Genomic DNA, 18,125 nt, shown 5'->3' with positions numbered 1-18,125 from the left:
AGAGGGAGAAAGCCCACCTGCAGCGTGAGCTCAGTGCGGCCCAGGCGCCTCCCTTCACACTTGTCGTGCTCCGTGATCCTCTGGTTGAGCTCACAGTAGGCCTGCTGCAGCTGGGCGGGAGGGCCCCGGGGAGGCTGGCCTGGAGCCCTGCAAACCGGCTCAGCGCCTCCCTGCCCACCCCCAGGCTTCCCATCGGCCAGGCTCCCCCTCACCTCTCTGTGGCGCCGCCGCCCTTCCTTAGCCAGCTGCTGCACTCGGGACTTCAGGCTGGTGGGGGAGGGGACAGCCCGCTCAGAGCCGCCCCTTGCCGCCACCCCCACCCTCCCCCCGCCGGCCGCACCGCTGGGCCTGTGCCTCCTGTCTCTCGGCCTCCCGGGCCCGGCGCTGCCGCTCGGCCTCCATGCTCTGCAGCATGGCCTCAGTGAGGCCTAGGTCCCAGGACCTCAGCACACTAACCACGGCGTCCAGGGAGGGCACCTCGTGACAGACGACGCCGGTGAGGAGCCCAGCACGTGTGTCCTGTGTTCTGCCTGGCCTGGGAGGAGGCTCGGTTACTCTCCCGTTTAGAGAAAAGGGTGCAGAGCTGTCACAGCTCACCCCCCCGAGGGCCCCCGAAGCCCTGACCGTCATGGTGCAGCTCCCCCCAAAGACTGGGACCCCCGAGGGTCCTCCGGGCCTCCCTCCCAAGACCGAGCAGGACTCCTTTTCCCACCCCCACCCCCAGTCCCTCCTCCCTCCCCAGGCCCCCTGCAGACGCAGGCGTCCACTGCCCGGGTCACCCTTGGCACTGAGGGTTCCAGCCTTCGGTTCCCGTTCTTGGCTGTCCGTCCGCAGAACACCGCCCGCGCCCCCCTCGTCTCAAGCCTCCCCCCCCTCTCCAGGGGCCAGGGCCACACCCCCACCCCCACCCCCCGACGACCGAGGAGGGCGGGGCGGTGCTCCAGCCACGCTCACACACCTGCTCGGGGGTGCTACCGTCTTCTGCGTACACCCGGGGGTCCGCCCCGAGCTCCAGAAGCGCCTCCACAGCCTCCAGGTGCCCCCCGAAGGCCGCCCGGTACAGCGGCGTCCGGCCGTAGGCGCCCTGCGCCAGGGGCTCTTGAGCGAGGCCCGGGGTCCACGGGCGCCCGCCCCCGCCCCGGGCCCCCGCGCCCACCTTGCTGTTGGGGCTGGCGCCCTGCTCCGCCAGCAGCCGGATGGCCAGGGCCTGCCCGCCGGCCGCCGCCTCCGACAGCGGCGTGTTCCCGCCGCGGTCCTCGCTCTCCACCAGAGCCACGCGCCCCCGCCGCCGCAGCGCCAACCCCGCCTCGTCGTGGCCGACGCCCTCGCGAGTCAGCAGCTCGTCCACCTGCGCGCGGGCCCGCGGTCACCGCGCGGGCCCCGGGGGCGCCCCGACCCCGGCCCTCGCCCCGCCCCCCGCCTCCGGCCTCCGGCCTCCCGCCCCCCGCCTCCCACCTCCCGCAGGACCGCCTTGATCTCGCCCAGGTCCCCGGCGAAGGCCGCCTCCCGCAGCCGCGCCCCGCGCTGTCGATCCTCCTGCCGCCGCCGCTCGGCCGCCTCCTCCGCCTCCCGCCGCCTTCGCGCCGCCTCCTGCTCCCTCCGCACCAGGGCCACGAAGGCCTGCGGGCAGACCCGCACCGAGGAGTCGCGCGCCCCGGGTCACCGGCCGCCCCGCGGTCACACCTCGGCTGTGCAGAGTTCCCGCCACTGGGATCGGACCTCCGGGCCCAGCCAGCCCGGCCGCCTCACCTCCCTCTCCAGCCGTTCAACGCGCTGCAGGTAGTTGCGGTGCTCCTGCCGGCGGCGGGCCAGGAGCTGCCGGAACGCACACTGGATGACCGTGGCCGCTCGATCCTCCGCGGCGGGCCCTGGGGGTGGAGAGAGGGCTCGGGGGTCACGCAGCCGCTGGGACCCCAACACCAGGCGTGCCAGACCTCCAGGTTCACCCCACCAAAGGACGGAAATGTTCTAAAATCTGCAAACACAGGGGCACCTGGCCGGCTTGGATGGTAGAGCAGTGACTCTCCATCTCAGGGTTGTAAGTCGCAGCCACATGTGGGGTGGAGAGGTCACTTCAAAATAAAATCTTTAAAATTGGCAAATGTGGCCACTCGGGAATAATCCACCGGCCGAGAGCAGAGGTGGAGGAGGACCCACAGGCGAGGGTAGAGTTAGGCCCCCAACTCCTGACCTGCCCCATCCCAGACACAGCTGGGACCCCCAGAGACCCCCGCTGCGGAAGACCAGCCGGAGAAGCTAGTGGGCACCGGAGGAATGGTGAGAAACATGGCCTCGGGCAGAGAAGCCCCCACGTGCCCCCCACAGGCCCCGCCTGGGCATGCAGGGGCTGGGCAGGGCGGGCACAAGCCCACGGGGACTCGGAAGAGGGAGCCCAAGGTGCCTGCGGCCCGAGCTCCAGGCCCCACGCAGCCTCCGTGGGGGGCTATGCACCCCGCAGGGAGCACGGGAACCCGACCCGCACTGGACGAGAGTCCGTACCCCGTGCCCTGGCCCCCTGCCCACCTGAGGTCGGGTGGGTTCACGTCTCTGGGCCTCCGCGTCCCTTTCTGCAAAACGGGGTAACCGTGACGGTGACACCCCACGGGGCCCCTGCGGGCTCCCAAAAGTTACTCAGTGCTCGGCACGTGCTCCTGGAGTCGTGCGCCAGAGCGGCAGGGCGGTAGCCACGCCTGAGTGTGGCAGGGCCACCGCAGCGCGACCTCGCGGCGTCGGGCCACGAAGGCCGCTCACCCAAAGCGCCCAGAGCCGCGCAAGAGCCTGAGAGGGACTCGGTGCGACAAGGAGTCGAGGGGCGGGGACAGTGAGCGAGGCCGGGCGGCCAGAAAGCTGGTGCGGCGGAAAGTGGACAAGCGGAGACAGCGTAGAGAGGGAGGCGAGAACGATGAAACGTGAGGATTATCCGAGTCTCCGGAGGTCTCCCCGTTGTGGTCTCCGCGTTCCAGAGATAAAACACCAACAGATCTCCTGACCTGGGTCTTGCGGGTGACGAGAAAAACGTACCGGGAAACGGACGTCTGGCATCAGGCGCACCGCAACTAGGTCGTTGAACCTTCAAACGACAGCCAGAAAGTTCTTCGACCCTCCGGATCGAAAGAGAAGCCGACTTGGGCTTCTCCTAAGACGCTTCCCGGCCACAGGAAAGGTCACGGGTCAGGGACTTGGTGTCCACAAAACTGAAGGGAAAAGAGAAGCCGAAGATCCACAGGGACTCTTCTCCCGGGGGCAGAGCGGGGCGTTCAGACCGACAGACAGGACGACAGCGTGACTGCCTCGCAGGTACCAGTGGAAGGGGGAGGGGGAGCGGCCGCCCCGGGAAGGGGGCCGCAGACCCAGCAGGGCGTCGGGCAACTCGCGGCGCCAGGGGGACAAAACCTGCACGTGATCCGGAGCGCGCCCGGAAGGCTTTGGGCTGAGGCTCCGCTAATGGAAATACAGAAGGCGATTTGGGAGCCGCACAGGAAGAAAAGGACCCGTTGCTTCCCTGAAACGCAAATGTCAGTGAGCGCCCCCATCTCACGTGGCGCCACGCTGGGCGGGAACCCTGAAGGAGCCAGTCTTGGGGACGCGGAACAGAAGCCCCAGCAAATCAATCAGTCCTTGACGGGATCCAGATCTGGAGCCGCCCCCGCCCACCCCCCCCACACACACACCTGATGCCTGCCCCAGACCAAACAAATGGGCCCTGCAGGAGGATGGTGCTGCCCAGGGCTTTGGCACGTTCCAGAATGTTTTGTGTGCCACGTACCAAAATCATCAGGCAAATGAAGAAACACCATCTTACTGAAAAAGAAAATGATGAACAACAGAAATAAACCCAGATAGAGCAAATAAGGAAGGAGTTCTTGGACGCGGACCTCATGTCTGAGTGACACATTCTCAGAATTAAAGACAAATTAAAAAGCTTTGGGACACCTGGGTGGCTCAGTCGGTTCAGCGTCCGACTTCGGCTCAGGTCATGAGCCCCGCGTCCGGCTCTGTGCCGACAGCTCGGAACCTGAAGCCTGCTCCAGATTCTGTCTCCCTCTCTCTGCCCCTCCTCCAGTCTCCCTCCCTCTCTCAAAAATAAATAACATTAAAAAACAATTTTTTTAAACATTAAAAAAAAATGGGGGGCACCTGGGTGGCTCAGTCGGTTAAGCGTCCGACTTCCGCTCAGGTCACGATCTCACGGTTCGTGGGTTCCAGCCCCGTGTTGGGCTCTGTGCTGACAGGGCAGAGCCTATTTGGAATTCTCTCTCTTTCCCTCTCTGCGCCTCCCCTGCTCACGCTTTCTCCCTCTCTCTCAAAATAAATAAACTTAATAAAAAAAATTGGGGCAGAGAACTGGAAACGATAATAATAAAGAACTAAATGGAAATCTGAGAAGGTAAAGATATAAAACCTGAAGTTGAGAATTCAACGAGCAAGCTCAATGGGGTATGAGACACGGCTGAAAACAGAACAAAACTGGAAGCAAGACACACGGAGACACCAGGTTAAAGGTGCAGAGGCCAGAGGAAAGGTCTAGCACGCGCGTAACTCAAGTTGCAAGCTTAAGGGACAGGGATGAGGTAGCAACATTCAGAGAAAACTTTTCAAAACTAACAAAAGACGTGGAAAACAAGCAGGGGCTCACACCCACAGCACGCCACGGTAAAACCGCTGAAAGCTAAAGACGGCGAGAAAAGTCTTCAAATTAAAGGAAAAAAGGTCAATTACCTTCAAAGGGATAAAGAAAAAATTAAGGCAAAACAAACACACCTTTGGACACACAAAAGGGCCTCAGCAGCCGCAGAGCAGCCCAGCAGGGGTGCGGGTGCGGGCAGGGGCAGGGGCAGGGGCAGGGTCCACGGAGAGAACGCACGTGCGGGGGAGATGCTCCCCAGACAGCGCTGCCGTCGCAAACACGGCTGAGTTAGGACACGCACAACACCGGGGCATGTGCCCAGAGGAGGGCAGGGGTAGTTCAAAGTGCCGAGGTCCGCACCATGTCAGGACGGGGGACAGTCCCACCGGACTTGAAGACTCCAGGACAGGTGACCGCGGCAGGATTAGTATAGAAACACTGGCAGGCACGCCTGGGGTGGCGCCCAGCAGTTTGGGCCCCGTGTCGGCCCCCTCCTGGAACAGGGGTGCCGTCCGTGTGGTGCAGGCAGTGGGCACTGCGCCCCGTGGCTACCCCACGCTCTACAGGGCTCCCCCTCGGCAGACGGGGATCGCTGTTGTGGGCCCCGCGAGAAGGCCACAGGGAGGCACACGCACACGCCCGGGCCGCAGGAGTGCAACACGGCACACGCGAGCTGTCTTCCGTTACTGAGTTTGTGGCCATTTGTCAAGGCAGCAACAGAAAACACAAAGTTATGCCCAACTGCGAGTGGTAAGTAAAGTCTAAGGCAACAGGCGTCTCTGGAGCTAAAGAACATTCCAGAAGGGGAGGGAGCAGTCTGCCAGGCAGTATGGCTCTTACAAAGACGTCCACCTCTGCTGACAAGGCCTCAAAATGCACCGAGCAAAACTATGAAGAGCAGCCGACGAATCTAAAATGGCACTAGGGGGGCGCCCGGGGGCTCAGTTGGTGAAGCGTCCGACTTCGGCTCAGGTCATGATCTCGCGGTTCACGGGTTCGAGCCCCGCGTCGGGCTCTGTGCTGACGGCTCAGTCTGGAACCTCCTTCGGATTCTGTGTCTCCCTCTCTCTGCTCCTCCCCCGCTCACTCTCTGTCTCTCAAAACTGAATAAACGTTAATAAATAAAACCATAACGTGTGTAACGACACAGGAAACGTCTATTTTACGGCTAACACTCTGCCTGGCCGACACGTTGAAAATGCAGGACCCAGTCACCACCGAACCCCGTCACCGCGGGACTCTGTCACCACTGAACCCTGTTGACAGGGAGCACGGGGCAGGCCGGGGCCCAGCACAAGCTAGCACCTCCCCCCCCCCCCCCCCATCGTGGGTTATGTGGGACATTCCTCAGGCCCTCCGGGCTGCCCAAGGACAAAGGAGAGGAAAGGAAACCAAGGCTTAACCGATAGAGATCACAGTCCTGCAGGGCCTGAGTCTCCAAGTAAATTCCAGGAAAAAGGCAGTCTTCTCAATGGCCTCATCTCCAGAAACTCCCTCCTGCCTCAGGGCTAATGCTTTGCTAGAGGGAAAAACCACCTCGGCTCGACACTAGCTGGGCCTCCAGGAATCTCGAATCCTCTTTAGGATGTGGAAATCCCTTCAATTAACTTCCTCTTGAGGTCATCCCCCGACCGACCGACCGACTGACCGCACAGTACACGAGCAGTCTCTCTGCACCACCCCAGGCAGCTCTCCCTGCCCTCGGGTCCTGGCCCCGGGCTTTACTAAAATCACCTTCTTGCACCAAAGATGACTTCCAGGATTCCTTCTCGGCGGTGGGCTCCGGAACCCCCACCGTCACCCCCAAACCTCATCACCTGTCACCACGGTTAAGGTTAAGATCAAATAAGGAAAAATCAAGTAGGGATACCCATATATTTAGAAATTCTGAAGTACGTTTTACAATAAGCCGCGTGTCAGAGGGCAAAACACGAGGAAAACGATAAAGTACGTGGAAGCAAATGTTCACGGCGCGCGTGTGTCCCGCCGCGCGGTCAGAGGGCGCAGAGCGCTATCCGAGGGCGATGCCTCCTCCGCGGGTCGGGCCGCGCGGCAGAGCCCGAGTGGGGAGTAAGCTTTTGCCATTTGAAACCAAGAAACTTGTTCCTGAAGGCCCGGCCCATCCTGACCGATTCAGAAGCAGGTGGCAGACGTTCAGACTGAACCGTGTGGCCCGGGCTTCGGGCCGAGGCGGGGGGGCGCGCAGAGGACGCCCTCTGGGACACACGAGGCACCGCGTGAACTTGTGGCGCCAGGGTGCCAGCTGGGAGCACACGTTGGCAGCGCGCCCCTGGCTGCTTTTGACAAAGACGAGCTCGGAGCACGAGAATTCGTTTTGCAAGTCGAAGGGGAAAGCGGGCAAGTCCGCGCTTCGAGGACCGACCACCTGGATGGAAACGGAAACTCTTTCAAATCCCAAATAGCGCGGGGCAAAATTGAGGGGACGTTTGAGGGACACGCGCGGTGAGAACTCAGCCCCGCGTCGAGGACAGAGCCACGGGCAGGGCCGGGTCTGGGGAGTCCTCTCCTGTGACTGGGCACGACCCTCCCATCGGCCCCGGTAAGCTCCAGGCAGCCACGATTAGCGACAGGGATGAAAGACAGTGAGGGGAGGCGAGACAGGGAGACGGACCCCGCCGGCCAGGGCTCCCGGCACGCGAAGTCGTCCGGAGCCGCACAGGGGGCCGGGGCGGGGGGCAGAACTGGACATCACGCGTGTCCACGCCGCCTCGTTCCGAACAGCGGGCGCGTGGGTGATGTGTTGCTTTTTCCTTTGATTTTCCGGCACGGCTTCAGATTCGTATGAGTGCGTGGGCTTGGGGGTGCTATCTCATAGGCGTGCACCTGTCCTGCACGGCTGGGACCATCGGCTGTGGACGTCCCTCCGGCCGGCGCCCCCCGACGGCTGGTGCTTCTCTCTCTATCCTCCCATCGCCAGAAGGTCCGATCGGAAGAACACGGACGCTTCAAGAATTACGGGGTCCTCGAGAGAGAGCGACGCGCTATGAACACCCCTAAGTTCCCAGATGGAGGCCTCAGGGGCCGTCCGAGACCTTGTTAAAACGACCTCTTGTGCCTCACAGACGCGGGACAGGCAGATAAGCACCAACTGCGGGCTCGGCCGTGTGCGTCGGAAAACCACCACCACCGTCCCCACCTGCTTCACGGGGTTTTGGCTTGGGTTCTCTGTATTGGTTAGTCGGATACAAAATACTTAGGGCAGGGGCTCGCCCGCGGTGAGCAGGCGGTAAGTGTGACGATCGTCACTGTTCTTGTACGAAAAGCCAAGTGGGAGAGCCGTGAACTTCCTACCAGAAGAGCCAATCAAAGAAAAGACAGCAAAATTAAGAGCATGTACAGATTCACGGCACAGCGGAGGAACTAAGGTCTTCGGTTTTCGCACCGCAGCCGACGGAGTGTGTGGACGGCGACTAAGTGACGGTGCGCTTAATCAGAAGCCCACTTCAGTCGCACCTGCCGCTCCAGACGCGCCTTCCCGTTAATGGAACCCATCAAGGCAGCACTTAGCACCGGTCATGGCTGCGACTCTTAACCCGGCCAATGTCTGTCCTAGCCCGGGAAACGTCGGCCACAAGTGGCTACTTCAGTGCAGTGACAAAAACCCAGTTGTCCGGGGGCACCTGGTGGGCTCAGTCGGTGGAGCGTGTGGCTCTTGATCCCGGGGTCATGAGTTCGAGCCCCACCCTGGATGTAAAGATTACTTAAATAAACTTTAAAAAGAAAACATTCGGGGCGCCTGGGTGGCTCAGTCAGTCAGGCGTCCGACTTCGGCTCAGGTCACGATCTCGTGGTTTGTAGGTTCGAGCCCCCGCATCGGGCTCTGTGCTGACAGCTCAGAGCCTGGAGCCTCCTTTGGATTCTGTGTCTCCCTCTGTCTCTGCCCCTCCCCTGCTCACACTCTATCTCTCTCTCTCAAAAATAAATAAACATTAAAACAGTTCTAAACAACAAAAAATGAAAAAAAATAAAAAAAGTTCTTCTGGGTTGTCACTCCTGTTACTTTTAGCACACAACTGTTCAAAGTGACAGACATATTTCAAAATTTGGAGGTACGATCACAGAACATAAATACACAAGTGGCTCGAGCAAGCAGAAGGGTAGTGAAATAGAATTTGCACGAGACTCATTGCAGGCCAAGGAGCCCAGCATCTCTCCCGCCCCTGCCGCAGGCCTTGGAAAAGGAGCCTGATGAAGTAACCAGAGACGCAGGCAGGGACGCCCCTGCAGCGCGGCCCATCATCCCGGGTCCCCCCACCCCACCCCTGCCTCCGTGCGGGTGCAGCGAAGGCGTTCCAGGCTCTGACTTCTGGGGAGGTGACAACTGAAGTGAGTCTTGCACGCGTCCTGAGTGTGGGGTCTGGGACGGCCACCCTTCCGAAATCTAGGCGGCCCTCGGCAGCCTGCAGGTGCCCCGAGGCCGGGCCTCCGCTGCCCACTCAGAGGCGGAAGCCCAGCTCTTGGGGGCCCGCCGCTGGGCTCCTGGCCTGCACAGCCGCCCAGGTACCGGCCTCCCACAAGCTCCTGAGCTCGGCCGTCCCCTCGACAGCCCCTTGCCCGCCCAGGGAAGATGGCCACTTCTGAGGCTTATTTCTGTGAGCTTCCGTGGTCCCTTCCTGATTTTTTAGACTCCCAACAGCTGTTCAACCAACTGTCCTATTAAAGTCTGTCTTTTGATTTTAGCAAGTTTCTGTTTCCTGGAGGGCATTCTGACGGGGACAGTACCTGGTACCAGAACAGACCCTAAAAGATACAATCGCACAATCGGTTTGGTCCCGCTCTCATCTTTGACCATGGTACCGAGCTCCTGGCCAGCAGGAAGGGAGATGCCCGTGATCCGTGGCAAGAAGCAGCGAACCAGACCGTCGCAACGAACCAGACCGGCACCTGTGCTCGAACAGGAGGCCTGGATGCCTTCGGGGGGGACCCTGCAGCCCATCGCACTCAACCCGCCTCCAAGCTCCCCAACGGCCCCGTTTGCGAGGGGGACTCGGCCCCGGAGGAAGGGCGGGGGCCAGAATTCGGACCAAGCACCGGGGCCCCAAAACACCACCGCGGTCCTCTAGTGACAGCGGGGGCTTCTCGTGGACAGGAGATGGTGGAACTGGGGCGCAAGAGGGGGGCCGAAAGCAAGAGGAGGGAGAAGGGGCTTGCTCTCCCCCGTCTGCTGCGCATTCTCACACCGCCCCGGCCACGCTGCGGCTTCCGTGTCAGAGGAGGCCGGTCTTCTGAACCAGGCGGTGGCCTCCGCTGAAGCAGCCGCCCTGAGAGGCGAGGCCCCCGTGACCTCTCACCACACCCGGCCCATAATCAGAGCCAAGGGTCCGAGCAGACGGGCGGGGAAGTGCAAGCCGGCTCCAGGAAGAAACAGCCGGCTTTCAAAAAACTCTTTTTTGCAGGAAACGGTCGATGTGAGTCTACAAAGCCTCCGCCGACTGGGATCCTGGGGCACCCCCTGCGCTAAAACAGTAAGAAGGACACTTGTGGGGACACCTGGGCGGCTCGGTCAGTTAAGCCTGCCTGGGATTCTCTCGCTCTCGGCCCCTCCCCCACTCGTGCTCTGTCTCTCTCTCTCTCTCAAAATAAATACACTCGAAAAGAAAAAAGAAAGATTGGGCGCCTGGGTGGCGCAGTCGGTTGAGCGTCCGACTTCAGCCAGGTCACGATCTCGCGGTCCGTGAGTTCGAGCCCCGCGTCGGGCTCTGGGCTGATGGCTCAGAGCCTGGAGCCTGTTTCCGATTCTGTGTCTCCCTGTCTCTCTGCCCCTCCCCCGTTCATGCTCTGTCTCTCTCTGTCCCAAAAATAAATAAACGTTGAAAAAAAAAAATTAAAAAAAAAAAAGAAAAGAAAAAAGAAAGAAGAGGGTGTCTGGGTGGCTCAGCTGAGCTTCCGACTCTTGACTTCGGCTCGGGTGGTGATCTTGCGGTTCATGGGTTTGGGCCCCGCATCGCCCTCTGTGCTGGCGGCTTGGAGCCTGCCTGGGATTCTCTCTCTCTCTCTCTCTCTCTCTCTCTCTCTCTCTCTCTCCCTCCCTCCCTCCCCCCCCACTCAAAAAATAAACAAGCTCATTTTAAAAATTACTTTAAAAAGACAAAAGGAAGAAAGACGCTTGTGAGTGACTGCGGAGCTCAGTGGCGACTCCGAGGGGAATGACCAGTTTCTGGAAGAGAAGAGGTTAAGTGGCTGCAGCATGCCGTCGTGACAGGCAGAAGGCAGAGTGGTGGTCAGGGCGCCCTGACGTGCAACGGGACACGTGGGCAGTGTGCGGGGCACCGTTCGATCTGTAAAGTCAGAATAACCCCAGGCTCTGGCGATCAGGTATCTGGCGTCAGCCATCACAGTCGCCCGCGGTCCCAGACCAGCGCCAAAGTCAAAGGCGGAGCCGCTCTCGGAGGAGGACCCAGCCACAAGCTCTGTCCCGACACCGAATACTCTTCCAGTCCTTCCTCAGAGGGGTCCGTGGCCCTGTGGCTGAACGAAGCGCACACTGGGCAGAGGGGGGTGGGGTGTAGACCTTCAGAGGACCCCCGGGGGTGGTATCTAAACCGCCACCGCCACCCGCAGCTTTGCAGCAGCGTCAGGGTCCTCTGCTGGCAGAAGGGGCGTCCGCGAGGAAGGCACCGTGGCTTGAGTCGTCTCCCCCGGGTCCGGCAGGTCTACAGATCCGACCTGTACGTTGGGATGGGTCTGCTCAGCCGCTGGCGGGAGGCTCAACTCGGCGCCTTGACCGGCGGGGCCATTACGGCAGGAAGAGCCAAGCGGGGCCCCAGGAAACTTCCTCCCGACCAAGACGGTGGACAAGATAGAAACACTGCTTTCCCGGAGGACTCGGAGAGATCAGCAGCGACACCAAGGCCTGGAGGGACCCACGTACATAGTCAACTGATCTTTACCAAGAAGCAAAGGCCGCCTTTCCAACGAACAGGCAGGGACAGCTGGCCACCCACGTGCAAAGGGGGAGAGAAAGTAGGCTCACAGCTACACACACTGTACAGAAATTCACTCACAGTGGATCACAGACCGGGGGCGACCGACCGGCTCAGCCGGTGAGGTGTGCGATTCCTGATCTCGGGGTTGTGGGTTCAAGCCCCACACTGGCTGGAGAGATTACTTAAAAAACTAAAATCTTTCAAAAAAAAAAAAAAAAAATGGATCACAGTCCCGAACGTAAAATGCAAAACTATAAAGCTCTTAGAAGATGACACGGGACAAAACCTGGATGACCGTGGGTATGCTGACCATCTTTAGATGCAACCTCAAAGGCACCATCCAGGGGCGCCTGGGTGGCTCAGTCGGTTGGGCGTCCGACTTCGGCTCAGGTCACGATCTCACGGTCCATGAGTTCGAGCCCCGCGTCGGGCTCTGGGCTGATGGCTCGGAGCCTGGAGCCTGCTTCTGATTCTGTGTCTCCCTCTCTCTCTGCCCCTCCCCTGTTCATGCTCTGTCTCTCTCTGTCTCAAAAAATAAATAAAACGTTAAAAAAAAATTTTTTTAAATAAATAAAAAAAAAAAAAAAGGCACCATCCAGAAAGGAAATCATTGATACGCTGGACCTCATTCACTTAAAAAATTCCTGCTCTGTGAAAGACAGTGTCAGAGAGTGAGAAGACGAGCCACAGACGGGAGAAAATATTTGCAAAAGACACATCTGGTAAAAGCATGTCACACGGGGCGCCCACTCGTGATTTCGGCGCAGGTCAGGATCTCGCGGTTCTTGAGTTTGAGTCCCGCATCAGGTTTGGCACTGACGGTAAGGAGCCTGCTTGGGACGCTCTCTCGCTCTCCCTGTTTTGCTCTCTCCCTCTTCAAATACATAAATAAACTTAAAAAAAGAAAAAAAAACCCACGTTATCCAGAGTATACAAAGAACTCTTGAAACTCAGCAGGAAGGAAACAAACAACACAGTTAAAAAACAGGCCAGAGGCCTTAACAGACGAGTCCCCCAAAGAAGATAAACAGATGGCAAACAATCATATAAAAGATGCTCCACATCACATGTTATCTGGGAAATGCAAATTAAGACAACGAGATCCGCCCGCACACCTACTAGAACGGCCAAAATCCAGAGCACCGACAACACCCGATGCTGGTGAGGACGCGGAGCCACAGGAGCCACAGGAACGTTCGCTCGTGGCTGGTGGGAAAACGGAATGGGGCAGCCACTTTGGAAGACAGTCTGGAGAGTTCTTATAAAATTAAACATGCTCTGGCCACGTGATCCTGGAGTCACACTCCTTGCTGCTTATTACCTAAAGGAGATGAGAACTTGTGTCCACACGAGAACCTGCACACGGGTGTTCACAGCGGCTTCATTCAGAGCCCCCAAACCCTGGAACAGCCGAGGTGTCCGTCAGCAGGTGAACGGACAACCTGTGGTCCATCCAGACAACGGGATGTGGGTCGGCACTAAGCAGGAACGGGCTGTCGAGCCGTGAAAAGACCTGGAGGGACCCTAAATGCATATTACGAGGTAAAAGAAGCCAGTCCGAAAAGGCTACGCACGGTACGATTCCAAGTCTGTGACATTCTGGAAAAGGCAAAACCGTGGAGACGGTAAAAGACGAGTGGGGGCCAGGGGCCGGGGGGACGGGAGGGACAGAGGATTCAGGGCGTGAAGCTACTCCGTGTGACACTCTCAGTATCGGGCACACGGATCACACGTCTGTCCAAACCCGCAGAATGTGCGGGCCTAGAGTGAGCCCTGAGGTAAACTGTGGATGCCGGCTGCTGACGAGGCATCACGATCAGGTACCCGTGTCCGTTCACTGACTGGGACGCAGGTACCACTCTGGCGGGGATGCGGACAGCTGGGGAGATCGCACACGAGCGGGGGCAGGGGGTGTATGTGAAGTCTGCGTACTTTCCCCTCCGTGCTGCTGGGAACCTAAAAGTGCTCTAAAAAATAAAGCCTTAATTTAGACAAGAAGGCAGGAAGGCTCGAGGAGAGCGGGAGTGGGGTCCCCAGAATATCTCCATTGAATTCACCAATCCGGCCTTTGCAGAAAGTGAGTAATGGCGGAAGATAACGGAGCACGAGCATGGTGACCTTGACTGGGTGGCAGGGCCGGTCGGGTCTGCCGTCCGGAAGCGGCGCCTTCGCGGGAGCCGATCCGCCTCTGGCAGATCGTATGTGGCGACTGATTTGGCACATGCTTTCCCCTCACCAGCCATCACCGGGAGGGCCTGGCCAGGGCGGCAGTCTCCCTTCACCATCTCTTCTCAAGACCCCGGCTACGCTCTGCCTTCTACTCCGCTATGGCTCACAGGGCCCGTGGGAGACAGAACGATGCCCCTGCCAAAGACGCCCATGTGCTGGTCCCTGGAGCCCGCGAGGGTGCTGTGTTACATGCAGGAAGGAATTAAGATCGAAGATGGAATTAAGGCACTAATCAGCTGACCTTAAAATAGGATGATCACCCTGGGTTATGCAGGTAGACACAATGCAATCACAAGGCTTCTTACAAGTAGAAGAGACGGGGGCGCCTGGGCGGCTCAGTCCAGTGAGCGTCTGACTCTTGATTTTGACCCAGGTCATGATCTCACGGTTCGTGAGTTCCAGCCCCACGTCGGGCTGTGATGACAGTGCGGAGCCTGCTGGGGATTTTCTCTCTGCCCCACCCCTGCTCATGTGCTCTCTCTCAAAATATACAAGCTTAAAAAAAAAAAAAAAAAAAAAAAAAAGGTGGAAGAAAGACAAAAGAGCCCATAGGGAGCTGTGACTCGAAAGAAGGTCCAACAGATGCCACACTGCTGACCCGGAAGGTGAGGAAGGGCCAGGAACCGGGAACGCGGGCACCTCCAGGAGGGAGGACACAGATTTCCCTCTGGAGCCCCAGGAAGGATCTCGGTCTTGCCATGGCCTTTCTGTCACCCGCCGAGGCCCGTGTCGGACTTCTAAGCTACAGTGCTGGCCGTCACAGCAACTGCAGACAGTGGACACGGGAACCCAGATGCTCCTGGCACCTCCCCGGTCCAGGGAGCTCCAGACAGCGGAGGCAAAAGCACACCGGTGAAGTCTCGAGGGTTCATGAATCCGGGGCGCGTTGGGACATCTCGAGGTAAAGGAGAAGTGGCTGTGCCCTGTACGAGGAAGAGGCAGGCCCGTGAGGACTTGAGAGCAGCACAGGCCATACCTGGGAGTACGGCCCACCCCGCTTACTGAGAGACCCAGAAAAGGCCACCGGCTCCAGCAGGGCCCGGAGGTTTGGCGGAGGCAGGAGGCGAGGCTGGCCCTGCCGGGGGGTCTGTGGGGAGAAGGATGCCGTCAGCAAGGCCGGGGGACGGCCGCAGGCTCTAGAGTAAGGCTCTGCCTTCCGGGACAGAACACCATTCGTGGTTTGGCCCCTGGGGAGGCGGGGGTCCGGCTGGGGCACCGGAGGATGTGCAAACTGGGCGGTCAATCGCCGCCTGGGGTCCTCGCCCGTGGACCCCCGGCACGGGGCACACGCAGCGGCAATCCACTGCGTGACAACAACGAGCCACCGAGGAGGCGCAGTACATTCCGTGACCCACACGGTCCTGCCGTCCTGTCCTCTCTCCAGCAGGATCACAGCCTCGCCACCTGGGAGGACAGGAGGCGGAGCAGAGTCTCGCCTTGATGCACAGGAGGCTCAGCCATGTGATCGCCGCCTATGACGCTCCTCTGTCAGGGGGGCCTAAAAGACGGCGGTGGAGGGGCTCCCCCAGGGGCACCTGGTCACCCCTCCCTATGGGTGGGAAGAGTGGCCGGGAGTGTGCAGAAAATGGGACCCCAGGACACTGGTGAAAGGCTTGGCTGGCTCCTCAGGAACACACACTGAGCAGGACTGGGATGACAGAGACACGCAGGTCTGGAAAGGCACGAGGATGGGCACGCAGCAGGAGCAGGCTGGGGGCACCACACAAGGGTGGCTGGCTCTGCATCTCACTGTGACACGCCCAGACACAGCCCGCCGCGGAGGAGACGACAAACACCCAGGTGGACAGCACGAGGGACCCGTGGGTATCGGCCGGCCTCTCCGCTCGGCCGCCCAGTGCTCACGTGCAGGCCTGCGCTGAGCGGAGTGGCCGCAGTGGCGGGGACGCCGGTGACACTCGGACCCAACAGCATGAGCCCCTCTCATCGAGGCTGACCCAGATCAGATGCTGTCCCGCCTGATGGCCTTCTCCATAGCAGCTCACGTCCGGGACTTGGGGGGCGGCAAGGAGCCTGGGGAGGACTCCCTCCGAAGGGACTTCTCGGAATAAACCCAGAGCGTGAGAACACTCCTGTGCTCCCCCTTGTGGCCGCCCCCGCCCCCCCTCCCCCCCCCCCCCCCCCCCCCCCCCCCCCGGCTGCAGAGGCAGCTCTGGCTTAGCAAACGGACGCGGAGACTGTCCCAGGGCTCAGGAGCCACATGCCCCCGGCAGCAGGGCAGGGCCACGCACACCCTCCCCTCCGGGTGCCCAGGCCCGAACACACTTCCGTGCCAAGGGGACGCCATTTATTCTGGCTGACGTGGGTGCCCACGGGGAGGCTCCTGCTGGGCCGCCTGCTCTGCTCACGGTGCCATGTGCGCAGACCTGCTAACCCCCAGTGCCAGTCCCAACCCCCGGCTCACAGCAGAAAGACACAGTGCAGGGGCCCGTCGGGTCTCATCCCGCGCCCCAGAACAGCTGGCCTCAGACACGAGTGGCAGGGCCTGCTGGAGGCTCAGGACTCCCACCCTGTCAGACTGGGTGCTGTTCCGGAGAATTCGGTGGGAGCCCGCTGCCCGCTCCGGAAACCGAAACAGAAGGCAGGGAATGACGTCTGTTCCTCCTTCCCCTGACACTGAGAGTGTGACCTAAGTGTGGACAGCTTCTCCCCGGGAGTCTTGGAAAAGTCACACCAGGCCACGGGCTCAGCAGAGACAGTTCTCCGTGGGGCTCCAGAGTCCAGTCCAGCCAGCACTGGCTTCCAGTGACAGAAGGGACATCCTACGCAGCCTTCGTCCAGGGTCTGACCTTGCCCGCGTCCTGTACTCCCGATCACGTCTGCCTCTTTCCCAGCCCAAATCCCCAGCTAATGAATATCCTTCCAGTACATTCCATTTCTACTTAAACTGCATAGAATATGTTCCTTCTGTACGTAATCCAGAACCATGACGAATACATTGGGCATATATAGCTTTTATAAAACCATTAGCTTTCACAAACCTTCTGTGGTCCGCCCCTGTCCTCAGGACAAGGTCAGGCTCCTTGTCCTGGCCCTTGGTGTGTGGGTGCGGTGCTGGGAGTTCATTCTGGAGCCAGGCCAGCACCACCCGCACAAGACCGGGTCTGTGTGGGGTGTGAGCCCGCTCGCCCTCCGGGGACTAGACTAGAAGCTAAATGGGACTCGGGAGACCAGGGCCAGGGGAGGGAAAGAAACCGAGAACACGAAGAGCTCTCCGTGGGCACGAGGGCTCTGGCTCAGGTCACCAGGGAGCAGTCTTGGCAGACTGGACAGCAGAGAGGAAGGGTCTACCCTTGGATGCGCTGGCGAGTTGGAGGACACCCAGGAGAGGGCTGGGGGGCTGAGCCGAATAGGGGATCGCGCACAGGAGGGCGGTTTGGTAAAGACATAGCCCTGGAAGTCAGTGCCCATAGACGGCAGCGGAGGCTGTGCGAGGGAAGACGGCCTGGGACGGGGCCCCAGGCGCAGGCGCCCAGGAGTGAGCAGGAGAGGCCCGGTGGGACACTAAGGCGGTGCCTCCCTCCAGGCCCCGGGACCCCCGCCGGCCGCCGGAGCTGAGGCGGGACGGACACGACCACAGGGAGTTAAAGGCAGGAGGGAGAGGGACTCCCGAGAGGCCGCGCCCCTGGGAGGCGGGCACGGAGCCAACCCCGCCCAGCCCTCACCTCCCCGGGAAAGCAGGAGGCCGGAGGCATCAGAGGGAGGGAGGGCCCGGGTTCGCGCGCCGCCTGCTCCCGGGAGGGCCGCGCGGCTGCACGAGCCCCTGCGCGCATGCACGCTCACACTCGCACACACGCGCGCACTCCCGTGCATGCTGGCCACGCGCGTCCCGGCCCAGGGCAGCCCCTTCCCCGCCAGCCCACCCCCCGGTCCTCCCCCTCCCCGCCGGCCCCCAGGCTCTCACCTGCGGGGGCCTCGGCCTGCGGGCCGGTCTCCCTCTGCCCTGGCGGCTGGCGGTGCGCTCCCGGCTTCCCTGGGGGAGGGGGCGGTCAGCGCGGTCGAGACGTGGACCCTCCCCCTCCCCTCAACCTCGGGAGGCGACTCTGCACCGAGTGCAGTCACCTCCTGGCTAAGCAAGTTGCCTCCCGCCTTTAAGGAGCGCCCACCCCGGGGGCCAGCCCTCCACGGAAAGCAGAGCATCGTCCCTGGGGTTGCCGCGCGGGGGCGCCGGTGAGCCCGGCAGGCAGGGCCGCCCCTGCACCTGGGTCCCGAGGCCCCAGCTCCCGCGAGCCCAGGTGCTGCGAAGCCTCCGGGAGGAGGAGCCGCTGTTTGCTCCACCCCTAGGGCCGCCCGCATCTGGTGCC

The 18,125-nt window shown here is 60.8% G+C and overlaps 1 protein-coding gene across 1 annotated transcript in view; it reads right to left on the bottom strand.

Moving 5' to 3' along the window:
* IQANK1 (IQ motif and ankyrin repeat containing 1) overlaps positions 1 to 18,125 on the bottom strand; it is a 19,463-nt gene extending 1,338 nt beyond the window's left edge. Inside the window, 9 exon segments of the mRNA XM_047841780.1 lie at positions 18 to 110; positions 213 to 329; positions 331 to 477; positions 959 to 1,084; positions 1,157 to 1,348; positions 1,456 to 1,620; positions 1,750 to 1,868; positions 17,726 to 17,794; positions 17,928 to 18,125. Of these exon segments, the coding sequence (XP_047697736.1) occupies positions 18 to 110; positions 213 to 329; positions 331 to 477; positions 959 to 1,084; positions 1,157 to 1,348; positions 1,456 to 1,620; positions 1,750 to 1,868; positions 17,726 to 17,794; positions 17,928 to 18,117 (1,218 nt within the window). The 5' untranslated portion in view covers positions 18,118 to 18,125.

Source organism: Prionailurus viverrinus, chromosome F2 (genome assembly GCF_022837055.1).
Source record: "Prionailurus viverrinus isolate Anna chromosome F2, UM_Priviv_1.0, whole genome shotgun sequence".
NCBI lineage: Eukaryota > Metazoa > Chordata > Mammalia > Carnivora > Felidae > Prionailurus > Prionailurus viverrinus.
Note: the sequence above shows the minus strand (reverse complement) of the source record. Positions and strands in the feature narration are given on the sequence as shown.